Raw genomic sequence first — 18,441 nt, forward strand, 5'->3', positions numbered from 1 at the left:
AAATTTTGAAATTTTGAAATTTTGAAATTTTTGAAATTTTGAAATTTTGAAATTTTGAATATTTTAAAATTTTGAAATTTTGAAATTTTTGAAATTTTGAAATTTTTGAAATTTTTGAAATTTTGAAATTTTGAAATTTTGAAATTTTGAAATTTTTGAAATTTTGAAATTTTTGAAATTTTGAAATTTTGAAATTTTGAAATTTTGAAATTTTGAAATTTTGAAATTTTGAAATTTTGAAATTTTGAAATTTTGAAATTTTGAAATTTTGAAATTTTGAAATTTTTGAAATTTTGAAATTTTTGAAATTTTGAAATTTTGAAATTTTTGAAATTTTGAAATTTTGAAATTTTGAAATTTTGAAATTTTGAAATTTTGAAATTTTGAAATTTTTGAAATTTTGAAATTTTGAAATTTTGAAATTTTGAAATTTTGAAATTTTGAAATTTTGAAATTTTGAAATTTTTAAAATTTTGAAATTTTTGAAATTTTTGAAATTTTTGAAATTTTTGAAATTTTTGAAATTTTTGAAATTTTTGAAATTTTTGAAATTTTTGAAAATTTTGAAATTTTTAAAAAATTTTGAAATTTTTGAAATTTTTAAAATTTTGAAAATTTTGAAATTTTTGAAATTTTTGAAAATTTTGTTTTTTTTTAATTTTTTTAAATAAAACAATTATAATAATAATTTTAACTACCCTATTTCTTTACCAACCCTATTGCGGGTATCCGAAATATGTAACAAAGAAGAAGAAGTAGCTCCACCCTCAAAAAGCAGCACTACGTGCTGCATACTTTCAGGGGTTCTATGGCTGAACCGGCAGAAACGCCTGCAAGTATGCAGAACGTTACCAAATTAAGGAGGGCGTTATGTTGGCAAATTGCGTTTACAATGTAATCGTTTTTGTTGCAAATGTGAACGGACGACGGATCGATAACATTTGTAAACGAAATCTAGAGCAAATTGTTTACAATGTAAACGGATCCGATGACAGGATTTCTTTCCGTGTGCTAGCCGCGGTTCCTACAGCGCCGCGGTTGCTGGTGGAGCTGCTCGGTGGTTCAAGCAAAAAATGGCGGAACCGACCTTGAGCAAGGAACCAGAGGCAACGATGACGAACCTCAACGCTCTGTTTCCTCAAACGGCTTTGATGAAACTGCAGCAGAGTATGGTGGAAGGGAAGGAAAAGGCGCCTCCCGCTGGACCGTCCAGCGGAAAGCAAATCGCAGCAGCGAAGGAGACGGACGATCTTTGGTCTCAAGCAGTCGCGGATCAATTGCAGCAGCCACAGCAGGAGAACAAGCAAGATGGAGACGGCTGGTGCGTGGTGCCACCGAAGAAGGAGAAGAACAAGAAAAATCCCAAGAAAGTGAGTTCAAGTTCGGCTGGTTCATCGGGTGCATCGGGTTCGGTCGATCCGAAGTTTTTGCGTCCGCGAACTCCGCGTCCGACCGCTATCAGTGATGCGCAGCGGAACAGAGACAGAAGTCGATCGGCACCGAAGAACGGCGACTCGAAGAAGCCGAAGATCATCGTGACGGCAGAGACGAACGAGGAAGCCAAGCAGCCGAGTAGTGGTGAGATGGATGTGGATGGCGTCGACGAAATGAAGGTAGCGGGGTCTGGGGGGGGGGGACAGGGAGCCGGGGGGAACAGGGGACTGGGGGGGAACAGGGGTGTGGGGGGGAAGTTTTGGACGACGTTTCACTGTGATTTGGTAGGAGAATAGGGTTTGCTTCTTTGCTTTTTTAAACATTAGTTATAGTTTTGTATAGTAGATTTAGTTAGTTTAGTTCAGTTTCGGATCAATTTTCTGAATGTTTCGAAACGTGGAAGTTAAGACATCAGTACACCGATGATAAAAATCTTTGGTGGAACGTAATTGCAAAAAAAAAGTTTAAACTATTTTATCAAAATAAGAGTTGGGAGTTAAACCAACAAATTTCTAATGAGAAATCTTACTTTTATAGAAAAATGTAAGAATGGATGGATAAGAAAAATAGAAATGAGGAAACTTTATTAGATATTAAAATGATTAAATCTCGTTTATATGAGATTGAATCGAACCGTATGAAACATTTAGGAAACAATTTAAATAATGGAAATATTTTGCAAAATGAAATGGTAAATTTATATCAAGTTTCTGCTAAAGTTAAAAGATTTCAGTCTAGTTCTAACTTAAGACTTAAAGACGGTAATATCTTAGTTGTAGATATAAATGTTTTAAAAAATAAGGTTTATCAATATTATGCGAATTTATTTACCGAAGATAATAACAGTTCTCAGCAACTGAATGCAGAAGATCCTATACATTGTTTAAATAGTTCGCTAGATCAAGATGACCGAGATGACATTATGCGACCTATAACAGTAGTTGAAATCGAGGAAATTTAAAAAAATTGTACCCGTAAAAAGTCACCGGGCCCTGATGGATTAACATATGAGTTTTATATTAATGATTTTGATTGTTTAAAGGCTGATTTAGTATTATTATTTAATGGATATCTTTTAGGTAATATGCGACCATCAAAAACTTTTACAGATGGAATTATTACGTTAATACCTAAAAAAGGTGCAAATAATGTGCATTTGGATGATTATCGTCCGATTAGTTTGTTAAATTGCGATTATAAATTATTTATGAAAATTATTGCTAAACGTTTGAAGTTTTACATGGGTAAATTGCTAGGTTTTGGTCAAACAGCATGTTTGCCAAATTCTTCTTGTATAGACAATTTAAAGGACATTCGCAGAATTCTCACTCGAGCATGTGAGTCTAAGCGTTTTAAGGGTTGTTTAGTAAGCGTGGATTTGAATAAGGCTTTTGATAGAGTTAATCACTCCTATCTATGGAAAGTCCTGGAGAAGTTTGGGTTTCCTACTCAACTGATAGATTGTTTGAAAAACTTATACGCTAATGCAGCCTCTCGAGTTTTGGTTAATGGATTTTTAACTTCTGAAATTAATATTAGCAGCTCAGTACGACAGGGTTGTCCTTTAAGCATGATCCTTTTTGTACTTTACATAGAACCTCTGCTTAGAAAAATTTCAGTTACTATTCCTCCCGTTTTAGTATATGGGAAATTCATAAATGTTTTAGCTTATGCCGATGATATAGTAGTTTTTGTTAAGAATGATTATGAATTTGATAATTTTATAAAAGTAATTGATACATTTTCGAAGTATGCATCTATTAAATTAAATTTTGCTAAATCAGTATTTCTTAGGTTGAACAATGCTAAAGTTGGTCCACAGAAATTCAAAGAGACTGAAGCATTGAAAGTTCTTGGGGTTATATTTGAGAAAAGTTGGTCAAGTACTGTGAATAATAATTATAAACGACTGGTCACTAATATCAATTTATCTATGCTTCAGCATAATGTAAGGAAAATTAACATCATCGAAAGATGTATTGTTTTGAACACCTATATTTTATCGAAATTATGCTACGTTGCACAATTGTTTCCACTTGAAAATTCACATCTAGCTCAAATAAAATCGGCGTGCGTCAAGTTTATTTGGAAATGATACATTTTTAAATTAGATAGAAAACAACTTTATTTAGATTTTTTCAAGGGAGGTCTTAGGCTTGTTGATCCAGAAGCATTATTTCTGAAAAACATTTTTTATAATTTAAATGCACATGGAACACAACTGGATGAAAGTTATTTGATAGATTTAGATTCACCGCAGAAACTTACACGTAATGCAAGAGAATGGTTGAATGAAGGGAAGGCAGTTGTTGCCAATCATAATTTAAATACTGTAAAATTGATGTATAATTATTTTGTTTCACTTAATAGTGAATCACCAGCTATTGAAGGGAAATTGAGTTTAAAGTGGACTTTAATTTGGAAAAATTGTAGTGAAAGCTTCCTCGAAATGAAAGATCGTGCAAAAATGTTTGGTTTCGTAAATGATTTATTACCTAACAAAGAAAAATTATTAAGTTACAATATTGGAAATTTGACGTCAGCTGTTTGCGACAAATGTGGTGGAATTGATTTAAATTCACACAGAATAAAAGAATGCCCAAGAGCAAAAGAAGTGTGGGAATGGAGTAGTCGTATTGTCCAAAATCGATATAAAATGAATGTAGTTGATTTAGAGGATATTCTTCAATTAGATCTCGATGAGAAAAGCGAATCACAAAAGGCAGCTTTATGGCTTGCAGTAAAAACAATCAGTTACAGTTTGAGAGTATCAGAACCGTCATTATTTGTTTTGAAAAAGGATATAAGAGAGCATAGATGGAATGAGCGAAAAAACATAAGGATTATTTTTGGAAATAGTTTGAACATTTGTTAAGAGCAGGTTATGATAGTTTGTAACACGAACAATGGGTAAATAAACTATTTTTAAAAACCGAAAAAAAACCTTTCGCTTGAAGCATTTTCCTCGGTCATTGGCCGAACCGTTCATTGTTTGAACTTCTGTCCAAATTTTCTCACCCGCGTCCAAACAGCAACTCTTTTCTGATGCCGTTTTGTGCGGATGTTCAAACACAAACCCAAGTTCACGCTGAGTTTCAAACTTGAGTTTGAACTCTGGTGACAACAATTGATTCAAACACGGGTTCAAACAATTGTTCGGCGAACCCGACGAACCCTGTTTCAAACAGAACAGTGTTCAAGGTCAAACACGAATGAAGGTTCAAAAGCAAACCGAGTTTGCCTGAGTACTCGTCACCAGGGTTCGATTTTAATGACTGATTTTCCTTAATTGTTCGTCTTCCTAAAAATAATTAATGTTCTTAGTTTCTTAAATTGTTTGAAACGCCAATCATGCTCTGTTCACCACATCTTCACTATCGGGTAACCTTTTAAAACAGATTTTACAGCATGCATGTATATCAATTTTGCCCGTGTGTAAACTTGTCAGCGATCTGCGGTTCTCACCAACACATATGATGCTGACGCATCCTCGAGCAACACTTCAGAGAGATGAATATGTTGGCGCTCTGTCCCTCACAATTCATCAAGCGTTCATGGCGCGGTTGTAGCAAGTCGGTTCAACAACCAAAAAGTTGATGGTTCAATCACAGAGTAACACAGAGCGAGCACTGCCGTTTAATTCATGGTACCGTTACGCAATACATCCCCCGGTTGGAATAAAATCAGATGTCAATGAAAGCATTCGCTTTGAGCCGTCATTTTAGCGCAAAATGAATGACCTTTTGACAGTTGGTCAACAATTTTCCATAATTCGAGAGGAATTTGATAAAACACTGTGATACCAAACTAAAATACCTCAATTTGATACTTGGACCAATTTTCCATAACCCAATTTGTTATTATTTTATATATACAGTGTAGTGTAAATATAGGTACTCGGTGCCCTCTCCCCGTGCCCATACTTTCACACTTAGCAGACCCGGGAGGCGGAGTCTTGTCGCAAAAAGAACGATACACGCCTGTGGATCCGTTGACGAAACCGCAAGGTTTAAGAGGGCCATATTATAAGGTGTTACGTCGATTCCGTTTTTTTTTTATATTTTGATAATTATGGCTAGAACTATGGGAAATCATTCACCAATTTCATCAAGGACATTATTTTAACCATGAAAAAAATGTTTTTTTTTTATTCTTTGACCAAATTTGTCAAACGTTGTGATTCGACGTAAACGGTTGAATCACACGTAAAATTATGTTTTTACGTATAGTTTGTTGCAAATTTACATCAAATTGCATTTGAATTTAAATGTTTAATGACGTGCAAAAGTGTTACATCATAAATTTGGAAATTCGGAAATATTTATTTATGTGTACCATAAGAAAAAAAAACCCTAAGAAAAGGTAAAAGCCAACCTGGTGACCTTCTCCAACATTTTTCGTTTCTAATTTTATCCGAAATTTCTTCCTACATTCATAGTACAGACCATGAGTGAGCATCTGAAACAAATTTGACATCGATCGGCAATCCCGAACAATTTTTAGAACGATTTACTTTTTGCCTTTCTTACTAAAGAAAGGTATAGGTTTTACTTTATGGCTGGAAGTCATTTTCATCTTCGTAAATAAGACGATACAACATGAATATAAATCGGAAAATCGCCAAAAAATCACACTGCATTGATTTTCGACGCTTCGTCGCCAAGTTGTCAAGTTGAGCTTCGAATACTGGCGCGAGAATGCTGGCGCATATATGTTTTGGCTCGACTTATACTCGTTTGTAGTAGCTTGTCTACCGTTGTTTCCTTCAACATGTAAGATATCGGAGCTTTTCGGTTTCTTTTGCTCTGTCCGTTGTTGCATAACTGTCCAATGTTTATGCAAAAACTTTTGTGACATAGGACATTCATCCGGGTACAAGAAATTTGTTTCCCGTGTGTGTGTGTGTGTGTGTGCAACCAACCAAACGGGACCACGCGGTCGCTTCTTACAAATTGAGTTGTTTCCATGTATTTTTAAATCTACTTTCTATACATGAGCAATTCTCTACGAAATCGGTCTTTTTTCTTCAATTTTAATTTTTGTATTTTTTAATCCGACTGAAACTTTTTTGGTGCCTTCGGTATGCCCAAAGAAGCCATTTTGCATCATTAGTTTGTCCATATAATTTTCCATACAAATTTGGCAGCTGTCCATACAAAAATGATGTATGAAAATTCAAAAATCTGTATCTTTTGAAGGAATTTTTGATCGATTTGGTGTCTTCGGCAAAGTTGTAGGTATGGATACGGACTACACTGGAAAAAATAATACACGGTAAAAAAATTTGGTGATTTTTTATTTAATTTTTATCACTAAAACTTGATTTACAAAAACGCTATTTTTAATTTTTTTATTTTTGATATGTTTTAGAGGACATAAAATGCCAACTTTTCAGAAATTTCCAGGTTGTGCAAAAAATCATTGACCGAGTTATGAATTTTTTAATCAATACTGATTTTTTCAAAAAATCGAAATTTTGGTCGTAAAATTTTTCAACTTCATTTTTCGATGTAAAATCACATTTGCAATCAAAAAGTACTTTAGTGAAATTTTGATAAAGTGCACCGTTTTCAAGTTATAGCCATATTTAAGTGACTTTTTGAAAATAGTCGCAGTTTTTATTTTTAAAATTAGTGCACATGTTTGCCCAGTTTTGAAAAAATATTTTGAAAAGCTGAGAAAATTCTCTATATTTTGCTTATTCGGACTTTGTTGATACGACCTTTAGTTGCTGAGATATTGCAATGCAAAGGTTTAAAAACAGGAAAATTGATGTTTTCTAAGTTTCACCCAAACAACCCACCATTTTCTATCGTCAATATCTCAGCAACTAATGGTCCGATTTTCAATGTTAATATATGAAACAATTGTAAAATTTTCCGATCTTTTCGAAAAAAATATTTTCAAAATTTTCAAATCAAGACTAACATTTTAAAAGGGCGTAATATTGAATGTTTGGCCTTTTTGAAATGTTAGTCTTGATTTGAAAATTCCGAAAATATTTTTTTCGAAAAGATCGGAAAATTTCACAAATGTTTCATATATTAACATTGAAAATCGGACCATTAGTTGCTGAGATATTGACGATAGAAAATGGTGGGTTGTTTGGGTGAAACTTAGAAAACATCAATTTTCCTGTTTTTAAACATTTGCATTGCAATATCTCAGCAACTAAAGGTCGTATCAACAAAGTCCGAATAAGCAAAATATAGAGAATTTTCTCAGCTTTTCAAAATATTTTTTCAAAACTGGGCAAACATGTGCACTAATTTAAAAATGAAAACTGCGACTATTTTCAAAAAGTCACTTAAATATGGCTATAACTTGAAAACGGTGCACTTTATCAAAATTTCACTAAAGTACATTGCAAATTTAATTTTACATCGAAAAATGAAGTTGAAAAATTTTACGACAAAATTTCGATTTTTGAAAAATCAGTATTGATTAAAAATTCATAACTCGGTCAATGATTTTTGCACAACCTGAAATTTCTGAAAAGTTGGCATTTTATGTCCTCTAAAACATATCAAAAATAAAAATATTAAAAATAGTATTTTTTGTAAATGAAGTTTTAGTGACAAAAGTTAAATAAAAAATCACCAAATTTTTTTACCGTGTATTAGTGTAGTCCGTATCCATACCTACAACTTTGCCGAAGACACCAAATCGATCAAAAATTCCTTCAAAAGATACAGATTTTGAATTTTCATACATCATTTTTGTATGGACAGCTGCCAAATTTGTATGGAAAATTATATGGACAAACTAATGATGCAAAATGGCTTCTTTGGGCATACCGAAGGCACCAAAAAAGTTTCAGTCGGATTAAAAAATACAAAAAAAAATCGAATGACCGAAATCCTAGAGAACTGCTCACATGCAAATAACTCGCATAGGCATTTGGAAGGTGTTAGCTCTGCCGAGCTTCGGTGACCCATTTCTACGCTGGCTAGCCGAGCGCGAGGTACTTCAGCTTTTGTCGACAAGCCCCGCCCTGAAGAACGTTTGCACCAATCAGATTCAAACGTTATTTAGAACTTCCGAACCCTTGTCAAATGGACAAGGACCCAGCGCGTATATAGTTGATGGTGGTAACAGTATTCCTAATTCTAGTTTTAGCTCACCAAGTCGTGATGGCTTAGTGGTTAGCATTTTTGCTTACCAATCCTAAGGACGGGGGATCGAACCCCGACTCGAGCGACTTTGATTTTTCGTACATGTTCAGAGTTTCAAGATTTATATTTCCTATACTTTCTCGTTGGGAGCAGATGGGAAACGAACCCAGGACCATTCGCTTACAAAGCGAACACCGTAACCAGTCAGCCACGGCCGCCGCTCCTTACAAGAAATTTGTTTCCCGTGTGCTCCTAAAATCTTCTTTTTTTTAGGTTAGTCCTGGGCCAACATATACTTCCCGTCCGACGAAAGGCTAAAATAGCTTTTAAGGGGTTATATATATGTAGAAAATCGCAAAATTTCATATTACAGAAAATTTATTGAATCCACTAAAAAGATGATTTTCAATTACTCCTGAAAGTTTCATGAAGATATTTCATGATTAAATAGAGTTAGAGACAATTTTAAGCTCAACATTTTGCCGTGCGCAAAGCGGACTGTCAAACTTTCTGAGCGTTTTTCTCGAAACACCGAGTTGATTTACGGGTGCCACGATATCTCGAGATGGGATAATCCAAATTGGCTGAAATTCAGGGTGAAGACTCTCAAGATATAACCCGTGTGCATGACGAAGCCCGATTTTAAAATTTTGCTTTTTTAAAAAATACAAAAATCAAAAATTGACGATTTTTTGTATGAAAAACACAAAAATATTTTTATCTTTTTTTTAAATAATATTTTTGAAAATCGGCATTCGTCATGCACACAGGACCAGTTTAACGAGTCTTTACCAAAATTTTGAGCCGATTTGGTCAAATAAATGTTGAGATATCGTGGCACCCGTTTTTTTGAAACTGCTAACATCAAATAGCTACAGTATGTAAAAAAAGTATTTACACCCCTTGGGCACTATGCACATTTTGTGATGAAACATGTAAAAAATTTAAAGTTTGACAGGAACCTAGTACTACGTTTTGTTCAGAAACTCATGCCAAACATTTTGCTAAAAAAAGCTCATGAAAAAATGATTTCTATAAAAGTTATATAACAAATACTATTACGAAAATAAAAAGGTGCAAAAAAGTTTGTACACCTTTCGAAAAATTAACATAAATAATGTTATTTGTTGACAAATCACCATAAATCCAGTCTCCCAACTCCAAATAGGCATCCTTGACTGATTAAAAAATAATTTGGATTGAATATAAAGTTTACTAACTACTTAGTATAAAAGTTTATATAACTCTGGAAATTCTATATAAAACTTATCTAAACTTAATTTTGCAAACTTTTAATTCAAATAAATGTCAATATATTACCATAGAATTGCTAAATAAACATTTTGGAGTGGGTATAACACCGTTTTGGGGGTATTTGTATCGATAGAATAGATTTTTCGTTGGAATTTCGTACCAACCCGGAATTACGTTGTCGGAAAATCCGCCGGCATCTGAACCGGTCCTCAATTCACAAGTCAACCTATGTGGCATCAGAAAGGGCATAAAATTTCCGATCTTTTGATACCCATACATCCAGGTTTTCTATAAAACCCACGTTTTTAAATACCTAAGCAAAAACGTTGTTATGGTTTCGTTTGAGCAACCTGCCAAAAATGTATGGAATTTCGTAATTTTGTTCTCGTGAATCAAACTTACTTTTGCCCAGGTATTTAAAAATGTAGGTTTTAAAGAAAACCTAGATGTATGGGTATCAAAAGATCGGAAATTTTATGCCCTTTCCGATTCCACATAGGTTGACTTGTGAATCGTGGACCGGTTCGGATGCCGGCGGATTTTCCTACGACGTAATTCCGGGTTGGTACGAAATTCCAACGAAAAATCTATTCTATCGATACAAATACCCCAAAACGGTGTTATACCCACTCCAAAATGTTTATTTAGCAATTCTATGGTAATATATTGACATTTAGTTGAATTAAAAGTTTGCAAAATTAAGTTTAGATAAGTTTTATATAGAATTTCCAGAGTTATATAAACTTTTATACTAAGTAATTAGTAAACTTTATATTCAATCCAAATTATTTTTTTAATCAGTTTTTCTCGGAATACTTGATTTGGCATAATAGCCGAATTTTCAATTATGGGCAGACCAAGACCTACAGTATGTAAAAAAAGTATTTACACCCCTTGGGCACTATGCACATTTTGTGATGAAACATGTAAAAAATTTAAAGTTTGACAGGAACCTAGTACTACGTTTTGTTCAGAAACTCATGCCAAACATTTTGCTACAAAAAGCTCATGAAAAGATGATTTCTATAAAAAGTTATATAACAAATACTATTACGAAAATAAAAAAGGTGCAAAAAAGTTTGTACACCTTTCGAAAAATTAACATAAATAATGTTATTTGTTGACAAATCACCATAAATCCAGTCTCCCAACTCCAAATAGGCATCCTTGACTGATTAAAAAAATAATTTGGATTGAATATAAAGTTTACTAATTACTTAGTATCAAAGTTTATATAACTCTGGAAATTCTATATAAAACTTATCTAAACTTAATTTTGCAAACTTTTAATTCAACTAAATGTCAATATATTACCATAGAATTGCTAAATAAACATTTTGGAGTGGGTATAACACCGTTTTGGGGGTATTTGTATCGATAGAATAGATTTTTCGTTGGAATTTCGTACCAACCCGGAATTACGTCGTAGGAAAATCCGCCGGCATCCGAACCGGTCCACGATTCACAAGTCAACCTATGTGGAATCGGAAAGGGCATAAAATTTCCGATCTTTTGATACCCATACATCTAGGTTTTCTTTAAAACCTACATTTTTAAATACCTGGGCAAAAAGTAAGTTTGATTCACGAGAACAAAAATTACGAAATTCCATACATTTTTGGCAGGTTGCTCAAACGAAACCATAACAACGTTTTTGCTTAGGTATTTAAAAACGTGGGTTTTATAGAAAACCTGGATGTATGGGTATCAAAAGATCGGAAATTTTATGCCCTTTCTGATGCCACATAGGTTGACTTGTGAATTGAGGACCGGTTCAGATGCCGGCGGATTTTCCGACAACGTAATTCCGGGTTGGTACGAAATTCCAACGAAAATCTATTCTATCGATACAAATACCCCAAAACGGTGTTATACCCACTCCAAAATGTTTATTTAGCAATTCTATGGTAATATATTGACATTTATTTGAATTAAAAGTTTGCAAAATTAAGTTTAGATAAGTTTTATATAGAATTTCAGAGTTATATAAACTTTTATACTAAGTAGTTAGTAAACTTTATATTCAATCCAAATTATTTTTTTAATCAGTCAAGGATGCCTATTTGGAGTTGGGAGACTGGATTTATGGTGATTTGTCAACAAATAACATTATTTATGTTAATTTTTCGAAAGGTGTACAAACTTTTTTTGCACCTTTTTTATTTTCGTAATAGTATTTGTTATATAACTTTTTATAGAAATCATTTTTCATGAGCTTTTTAGCAAAATGTTTGGCATGAGTTTCTGAACAAAACGTAGTACTAGGTTCCTGTCAAACTTTAAATTTTTTACATGTTTCATCACAAAATGTGCATAGTGCCCAAGGGGTGTAAATACTTTTTTTACATACTGTAGGTCTTGGTCTGCCCATAATTGAAAATTCGGCTATTATGCCAAATCAAGTATTCCGAGAAAAACGCGTTTTAGTGTTTGACACAAAATCTCCGTTAAGGTATTTTCCCATAAGAGTGGCATATTAGCCGTTTGGTTTTTCGCATCGGCAGCCAAGTCTAGACACTATTTCAGTAAAATTCAAGTTCCAGAAGATGCGTTGGAACGTCCTCTAAGACCTGGTGCTAATATCTCGTTTTTGCCAAAAGTGGATATTAGCCGTTTTTTCAATGGTGGGCAGTGGTGGTCTTCATGTCAAGATTTCTACTCGAACCTAAACATTCGAATAATAGAATGCTAGAATGCAAACATGCTGTTGCTTGTAATTTTAAAATTGTATTAATTTCTACATGAATTGAAATAATGCTAATATTTTATTTATAGAAAAAATACTGTGAACTTTTTCTACATTCTGATTGAATCGATAAAATATTCAGTATTCAGTAAATTTTTGGAAAGATTTTAACAAATCATTTATTTTGGGATTAATTTTTATAAGCATTGACATTTTTGAAATTGCATTTCCAATACTCAAAAACAAATTTACTAATATTTTTTGTTTTGAAAATTCAATAAATTATATTTATATCAAAAATCTCAAAAATCATCTTGAAACGGTTCTTTCAGAAGACCGGGGATAAAAAAAGAACCGCGGTTCTTTTTTTGTGAGCCACGGTTCGTTCGCTTTTTTCAGTGAACCGGCTCTTTGAGCGGCTCGCTCTTTTTTTGCCCACCTCTAGTTTTAATAACAAGTTCTGACCTGCTAACAATGACAGATCTTCAGTTTACGTCTGACAGCGGTTGTTTTTTCTGCTATTTTCGTGGCGCGGCTTACGGATAGAGGTGGAAGAATCCTCCGACGGGGACGAGTTTCGTTCCGTAAATGGAACAGGGAAGCGAAGGAAGACCAGCAACGGAGCCGTTGTCGGGGATGGCCCAGAGGAGAATTTTCTCAACAACAACAAGTTCAGCCCGCTGGCGGGGAACAACAACTACAACAATAACAATGGTATCCCAGCCGGGAAAGGAAGCGTCCCACCGGTTCCAGTGGTTCCAGTGGCCAAGAAACCACCTCCTCTAGTGGTAAAGAATACGAGCTACGCCAAGCTGAGGACTGTAATGTCGCCGTGCACAACCAAACCAAGTTCCTCCGAGGAGCGTTTTGAGACCGCGCGGGCCCACTTGATTGTGAACAAAGTGGAGTTCTACACCCACGAGAAACGAAGCGAGCGGCAACTCCGCGTCGTCGTCCGAGGACTTCCGTCGGCTTCACCTGAATTGGTCAAGAAGAACCTCAAGGAATCGCAAAACCTGGATGCTGTGGAGGTGCACGCCATCAAGAGAAAGGGAGAGTTCGCCTCATCAGAGGAAACCCCGTACATTGTTACGTTTCCCAAGGGGTACACCAGCCTCAAGTAGCTGAGTAAAATCAAGCGCTTGCAACAACTGTGGGGGTTCCCACAAGACGGACGAGTGTGAAGTCCAGGAAGTCCAGCCAAAGCGGTGTGCCAACTGCTCTGGTGCCCACGAAGCTACGGACCGCAGCTGCCCCAAGCGTGCGGATTTCATCCAGCGGCGACAGCATGCGTCGAAACCAAAACCGCCGGCAAGGAAGGCGGAGAAGCAGAGTCCAGCAGTTCCGGCGTTCACGCCGGCGGAGTTCCCTTCGCTGCCGGGCGCAGTTCCGGACGGAAAATTGAAGGATCGCCCTCGACCCGCAGGAAGCAACCAAGGTGGCCCCCGAGATGGTGGAGCCACGGAGAAGGAAGCCGGGGAGGCACTCTACAGCTCGGCTGAGCTGTGGGGGATTTTCTCCGAGTACATCGGCAGGTTAAAGACCTGCAAGACCCGCTTGGACCAAGTAACCCTCGTCAGTTACATGATCTCCAAGTATGGAATTTAAGGAGTTTTTTTTTGTTATTATATATTGTTTTACTGATCCTCGGTCCCAACCTCGTCACAGCACCTAAAAGGACCTAATAAAAATAAGTTCAGAAAAAAAATGACAGATCTTGAAATTTTCCAGTTATTTCGATCCGCTCGGGTAGGCTGTAGTCCCGACTCACTCCAATTTACGGTTCACATTTTTTTTAAATGTTACTTGTATTTTTATGAAAGTTCATTTTTGATCACATTTAAAATAAAAATTATTTTGAAACGGTTCTCCAATCACTAATGATTGTAACTATGTCAACCTAACTAATATCAACCCCTCGATACGGCACTGGCTAGTAGGGAAGCTGCTTCTCACCACCTTTTGGAGCACATCAGCAGCAGCAACAGCAGCAGGGTGCAAAATTCACACCGGCAAAGCATCGCAAATGAAATACGAATAAAAACCAAAATGTGCAAACAAAGCTTCGTGGCTATTTTGGTGTTTCTGATAAAAGTGCTGCTGTGCTTCCCTGCGGTTGGATGGGGAGAGACCTTCAGATGACGTGAAACTTCCCAGTCATTCAGATCAGCACCAAAGTAGAATAGAGCAGAATGCTTGCTCTGCTTGCATTTCCGGTTGAAATCAAATACATATATTTCGTTAGTATCTTTGAGCGCCCAGCAGCAGCGCTTTGAACAAGCATGAACGTCTGGATAGTGTTTCGCCGAGTTTTGTTTTGTCTGTACAATTTTCTAATCCATGACTTTTTTTCCTTCTTAGATGGTGATGCTCTACCTGATTGCAAAAACCAAACTCGCTGCAGTACCAACGTATTCAATTATGCTTAGTGCAGAGAAAAGTAAAGCGAGGTTGGGTGAACGATTAAGGAAACGTCTTAGAACATGAAATTAAATTTGGCTGTGAATAATAATAAGAAATGAAATGAAGAAAACTAATTCATTTTGTACATAAAACCTAATATTTTAACTTATAGCCAAAAGTTTTAGATAAAATTAAGGAAAATTATTGAAGTTATTGATTTTTTTGCATTTTCAATAGAAAATATATTAGCAAAACCCAAATCCCACAAAGTGACAATATTCTAACTTATTCCTAAAATAATCAGATAATTCACTTCTAATATTGTGCACTATTCACCTTTGACAGATTTTTTGACATCGCGTTGCGTTTCCGCAGTGGTGTGTGACGCTTCTTTTCTTCTGCACCTCAAAGTGCCGCATCGGTAAGCCGAAAATTGAGCCCCAAAGCCCCGGCATTCCGACCAGGAGAGAAACTTGCTCCTTCTAGTATACTCTGTAGCAACCACTGCCACGGTTTTATCCTCATTAGCGACAGCTGTTTCGTCTTTCGCTCGAATGCTGCTCGTATTATAAACTTTTCCGCGTATTTGAGGTTAAAGGTTAGGGAGGGATTTGGGTGGAGGATTGCCCCCTTTTGTGGAGTGTTTATTGCAAATGACTTTTCCGCATTTGAATAAGAAGCGATTCAAATCTCGACGACAGCAGTCGAGTGCTCGTGACATCGTCGTTCCTGCTTTGCAAAGTTTCCGAGTGATAAAATAATTTGAAAAGCGGATGTTTGTACTCCGATAATCCAATGATTGGCTGGAACTCGTCGCCGTACTTGTGTTTTGTTTGTAGACATGCAACATCACACTACTTCTGTGGGGTGACGACGGAAAACTGACCGAGGTCCACACCCTCGGTATAATCCATCCGTCTGTTTTGACAAAACGGAAATTAAAATGACTTACACGACATTTGAGTTCCCCCCCAAATGCAATCCATCACTGTTACCCTCTCTCCCTTGGCCTGCACACCGAGTGTGGTTACATTTACGCAAACCATTTCTCGTGCAGAGTGTTGACCGGTGTTGTGATTCACACGTGGTCAAAATGGTAAATTGCAAGCCGCTTAGCCCTCAGGTAAATGCACGTTGAACGGCGCTGTCGACCCCGGCTAACCACCCTCTGGTCTGGCCAATCCGTTCCAACTCAAACTCCTCCAACTGCTCCAATCCGACCGCAGTCAGTGTCGCAAATGCACCCCGTAGCCTCGGGACCTGTGAATTTAATTAATCACAGCGTGACGGGGAAAATAATTTTAAATTCAACTAGATTTTATTGGGTGTCGGTTAGGTTATTTACGTACCACCACCACCACAACCTTTGGTTTGATCGTTTTGCAATAGGCTACGGCTGAAGTTATCTAGAATCTTCACTCGAAACTTGGCTGAATACGATTATTCAGGATCACCACCTCAAAATACGATTTCAGCTCTGATTCAGTTGGAAACGGTTGTTTAAATTTTAAACTCCATGCAAAGTGCATAAACTTGCTCCAACAGCCAGTAATATTGGTTGCTTATGGAAAAGCCCGTTTTGCTAAATGATTATGATGGTAGAATTCCATTAGAGTCAATGCATAAATAAGCATCACTATACTGCTGCTGCAGAATTCATTTATAAATCCACACGATGGAAACCGGCAGCAGCCTGTAGTCGCATTCTGTGCATCCAGCTGGTGGCGTTGATGATGTTGCGGTTCGTTACAAACAGAATTTTGCATCGTGAGACCTATCCAGATTTCCGGTAACAACTGCCTTTACAGACGGCTTGTACCACGGATTGAAGTTTGCGCTCGATAATAGCTTATATATGTAGAAGTGTTCATCACTGTTGTGACGTGGGCGAGCGTCCGATTTCGTGTCCAAACATATTTATGATTTCAGGAATTTTTGGAATTATTCTGGAAATTACTCAAAACATTTTGTCCTTTTTATCGAACCATTGAGGTTTGACATTTCGTTGCTTAACTTTTTTGACAACGACAATTTAGTACTTTTCGAGAAAATCGATTCTGTATTTTGACGATAAATATATTCAAAACTATAAATCCAGACACCGTTGGAACAGCATTTTATTCAATTCAATTCAATTCGGTTTTATGTGTGAATAATCAATTTACGATGAGTTCATTTAGGTACACAACAGAGTTTTGGTGTTCCTTTCAGCTGTGATTTACATCGTAATTCAATCGAAAAATTATTACTTATAACTATGGAATAGACAAGAGTAAGAAAAAGTTTTCAAAAAACTTACAGAAAGTGCAATTGGAAAAGGATAGATAGAGAGAAAGCTTAAAACTAGATCACAGACAAAAATAATATCAATTTTAGATGTGCTTGATCATCAGTTCCCCGAGGGCCAGAAATTGCTCCGCCTTGTTACGGCAGCTCCGAAACCGCGTCATCATCTCCCCCGCGAGAGCAAAGAACTCCGGCAGGGTAAAGAGATCTTCCCCGGTGACTCCTTGCTGGGCCGCATCGCCGCTACCGGCAGCGACCACGCTGGCAAACGAACGCCCCCATCCAGGAGGGATCGCTGGGATGTCCGCTGGAACCGTACGCTGCCCAACTGCAGGAACGGCTGTGCTCGTAATTCGCTGAGGAGAGTGGGACGCTGCTGCTTTCTTCTTCCTCTTTTCCTGCTCCTCGAGGTAAGCCTTGCGCGCGACGCATCCGCGGTAGTTACCGGTATGGTTGCCTTCACAATTCGCGCACTTTACGCGCGGCTTAGTTTGTTCTGCGTTTTCCCCCACGTCCGCCTTTCGTGGCAGTGCGCACGCCTCCGAGAGGTGTGACTCACCGCACTTCACGCAGCGGGGCCGGAGGTTGCAGTTCCGCGAGCCGTGGCCGAATTTCTGGCAACGGTGGCATTGCGCTACGTCTGTCGGGTTCTTGGTGTAAAACCGCCAGTTTACCCAAAAACCGTCCAGTGTCTTAGTCCGCCGCAGATCTTGGATCTTGACGGTGCCGCGGTCGAAGTACAACAGGTACAGGGTGTGTGTACCTGTGACTGTTGTCTTTCGCGAGAGCACTTTTATCTCCCGTGGCTTTATTCCGGCGTTCGAGAGGTGTCGCTTCAGGTCGGCGATCGGACGGTCTTGGTAACCCTGCAAGACGACCTTAACAGGGGGCTTCTCTGGGTCGTATGTGTAGAAGTTGAAGTTGCTACGCTTCAGTTCTTCAAGCACCAGGTCGAACCGGTTCCACCGATCTCCGGTGGTCACATCCGGAACCTCATTATGAAACAGCGTAAACTAGTCATGCAATGTAACTTCTTGATTTTGGATGGAGAACTAAGTTTAACACTCCTCTTTAAAAAAAATAAGTTTGATATGTTGCAAGAGTGGTTTCAGATGTTTTCTAGATATGAAAGACAGATGTGGTCACTGGAGAACCTGGAAACCGGCCAAGGAGGCAACAACACATCTTAAGGATACTCTCCGTCCAAAATCAAAAAGTTTGATACGTCACATGACTAGTTTACACTGTTTCATTATGAGGTTC

At 37.0% G+C, this 18,441-nt stretch overlaps 1 protein-coding gene across 1 annotated transcript; it reads left to right on the plus strand.

Moving 5' to 3' along the window:
• Positions 1-1,073: 1,073 nt before the first annotated feature.
• Positions 1,074-13,613, plus strand: LOC119766290. The gene is made up of 2 exons (XM_038250741.1): positions 1,074-1,613; positions 12,993-13,613. Exons 1-2 carry the CDS (start codon positions 1,074-1,076, stop codon positions 13,611-13,613), a joined length of 1,161 nt encoding a protein of 386 aa, XP_038106669.1.
• Positions 13,614-18,441: the final 4,828 nt, after the last annotated feature.

The sequence above is a fragment of the Culex quinquefasciatus genome, chromosome 2, assembly GCF_015732765.1.
Source record: "Culex quinquefasciatus strain JHB chromosome 2, VPISU_Cqui_1.0_pri_paternal, whole genome shotgun sequence".
NCBI lineage: Eukaryota > Metazoa > Arthropoda > Insecta > Diptera > Culicidae > Culex > Culex quinquefasciatus.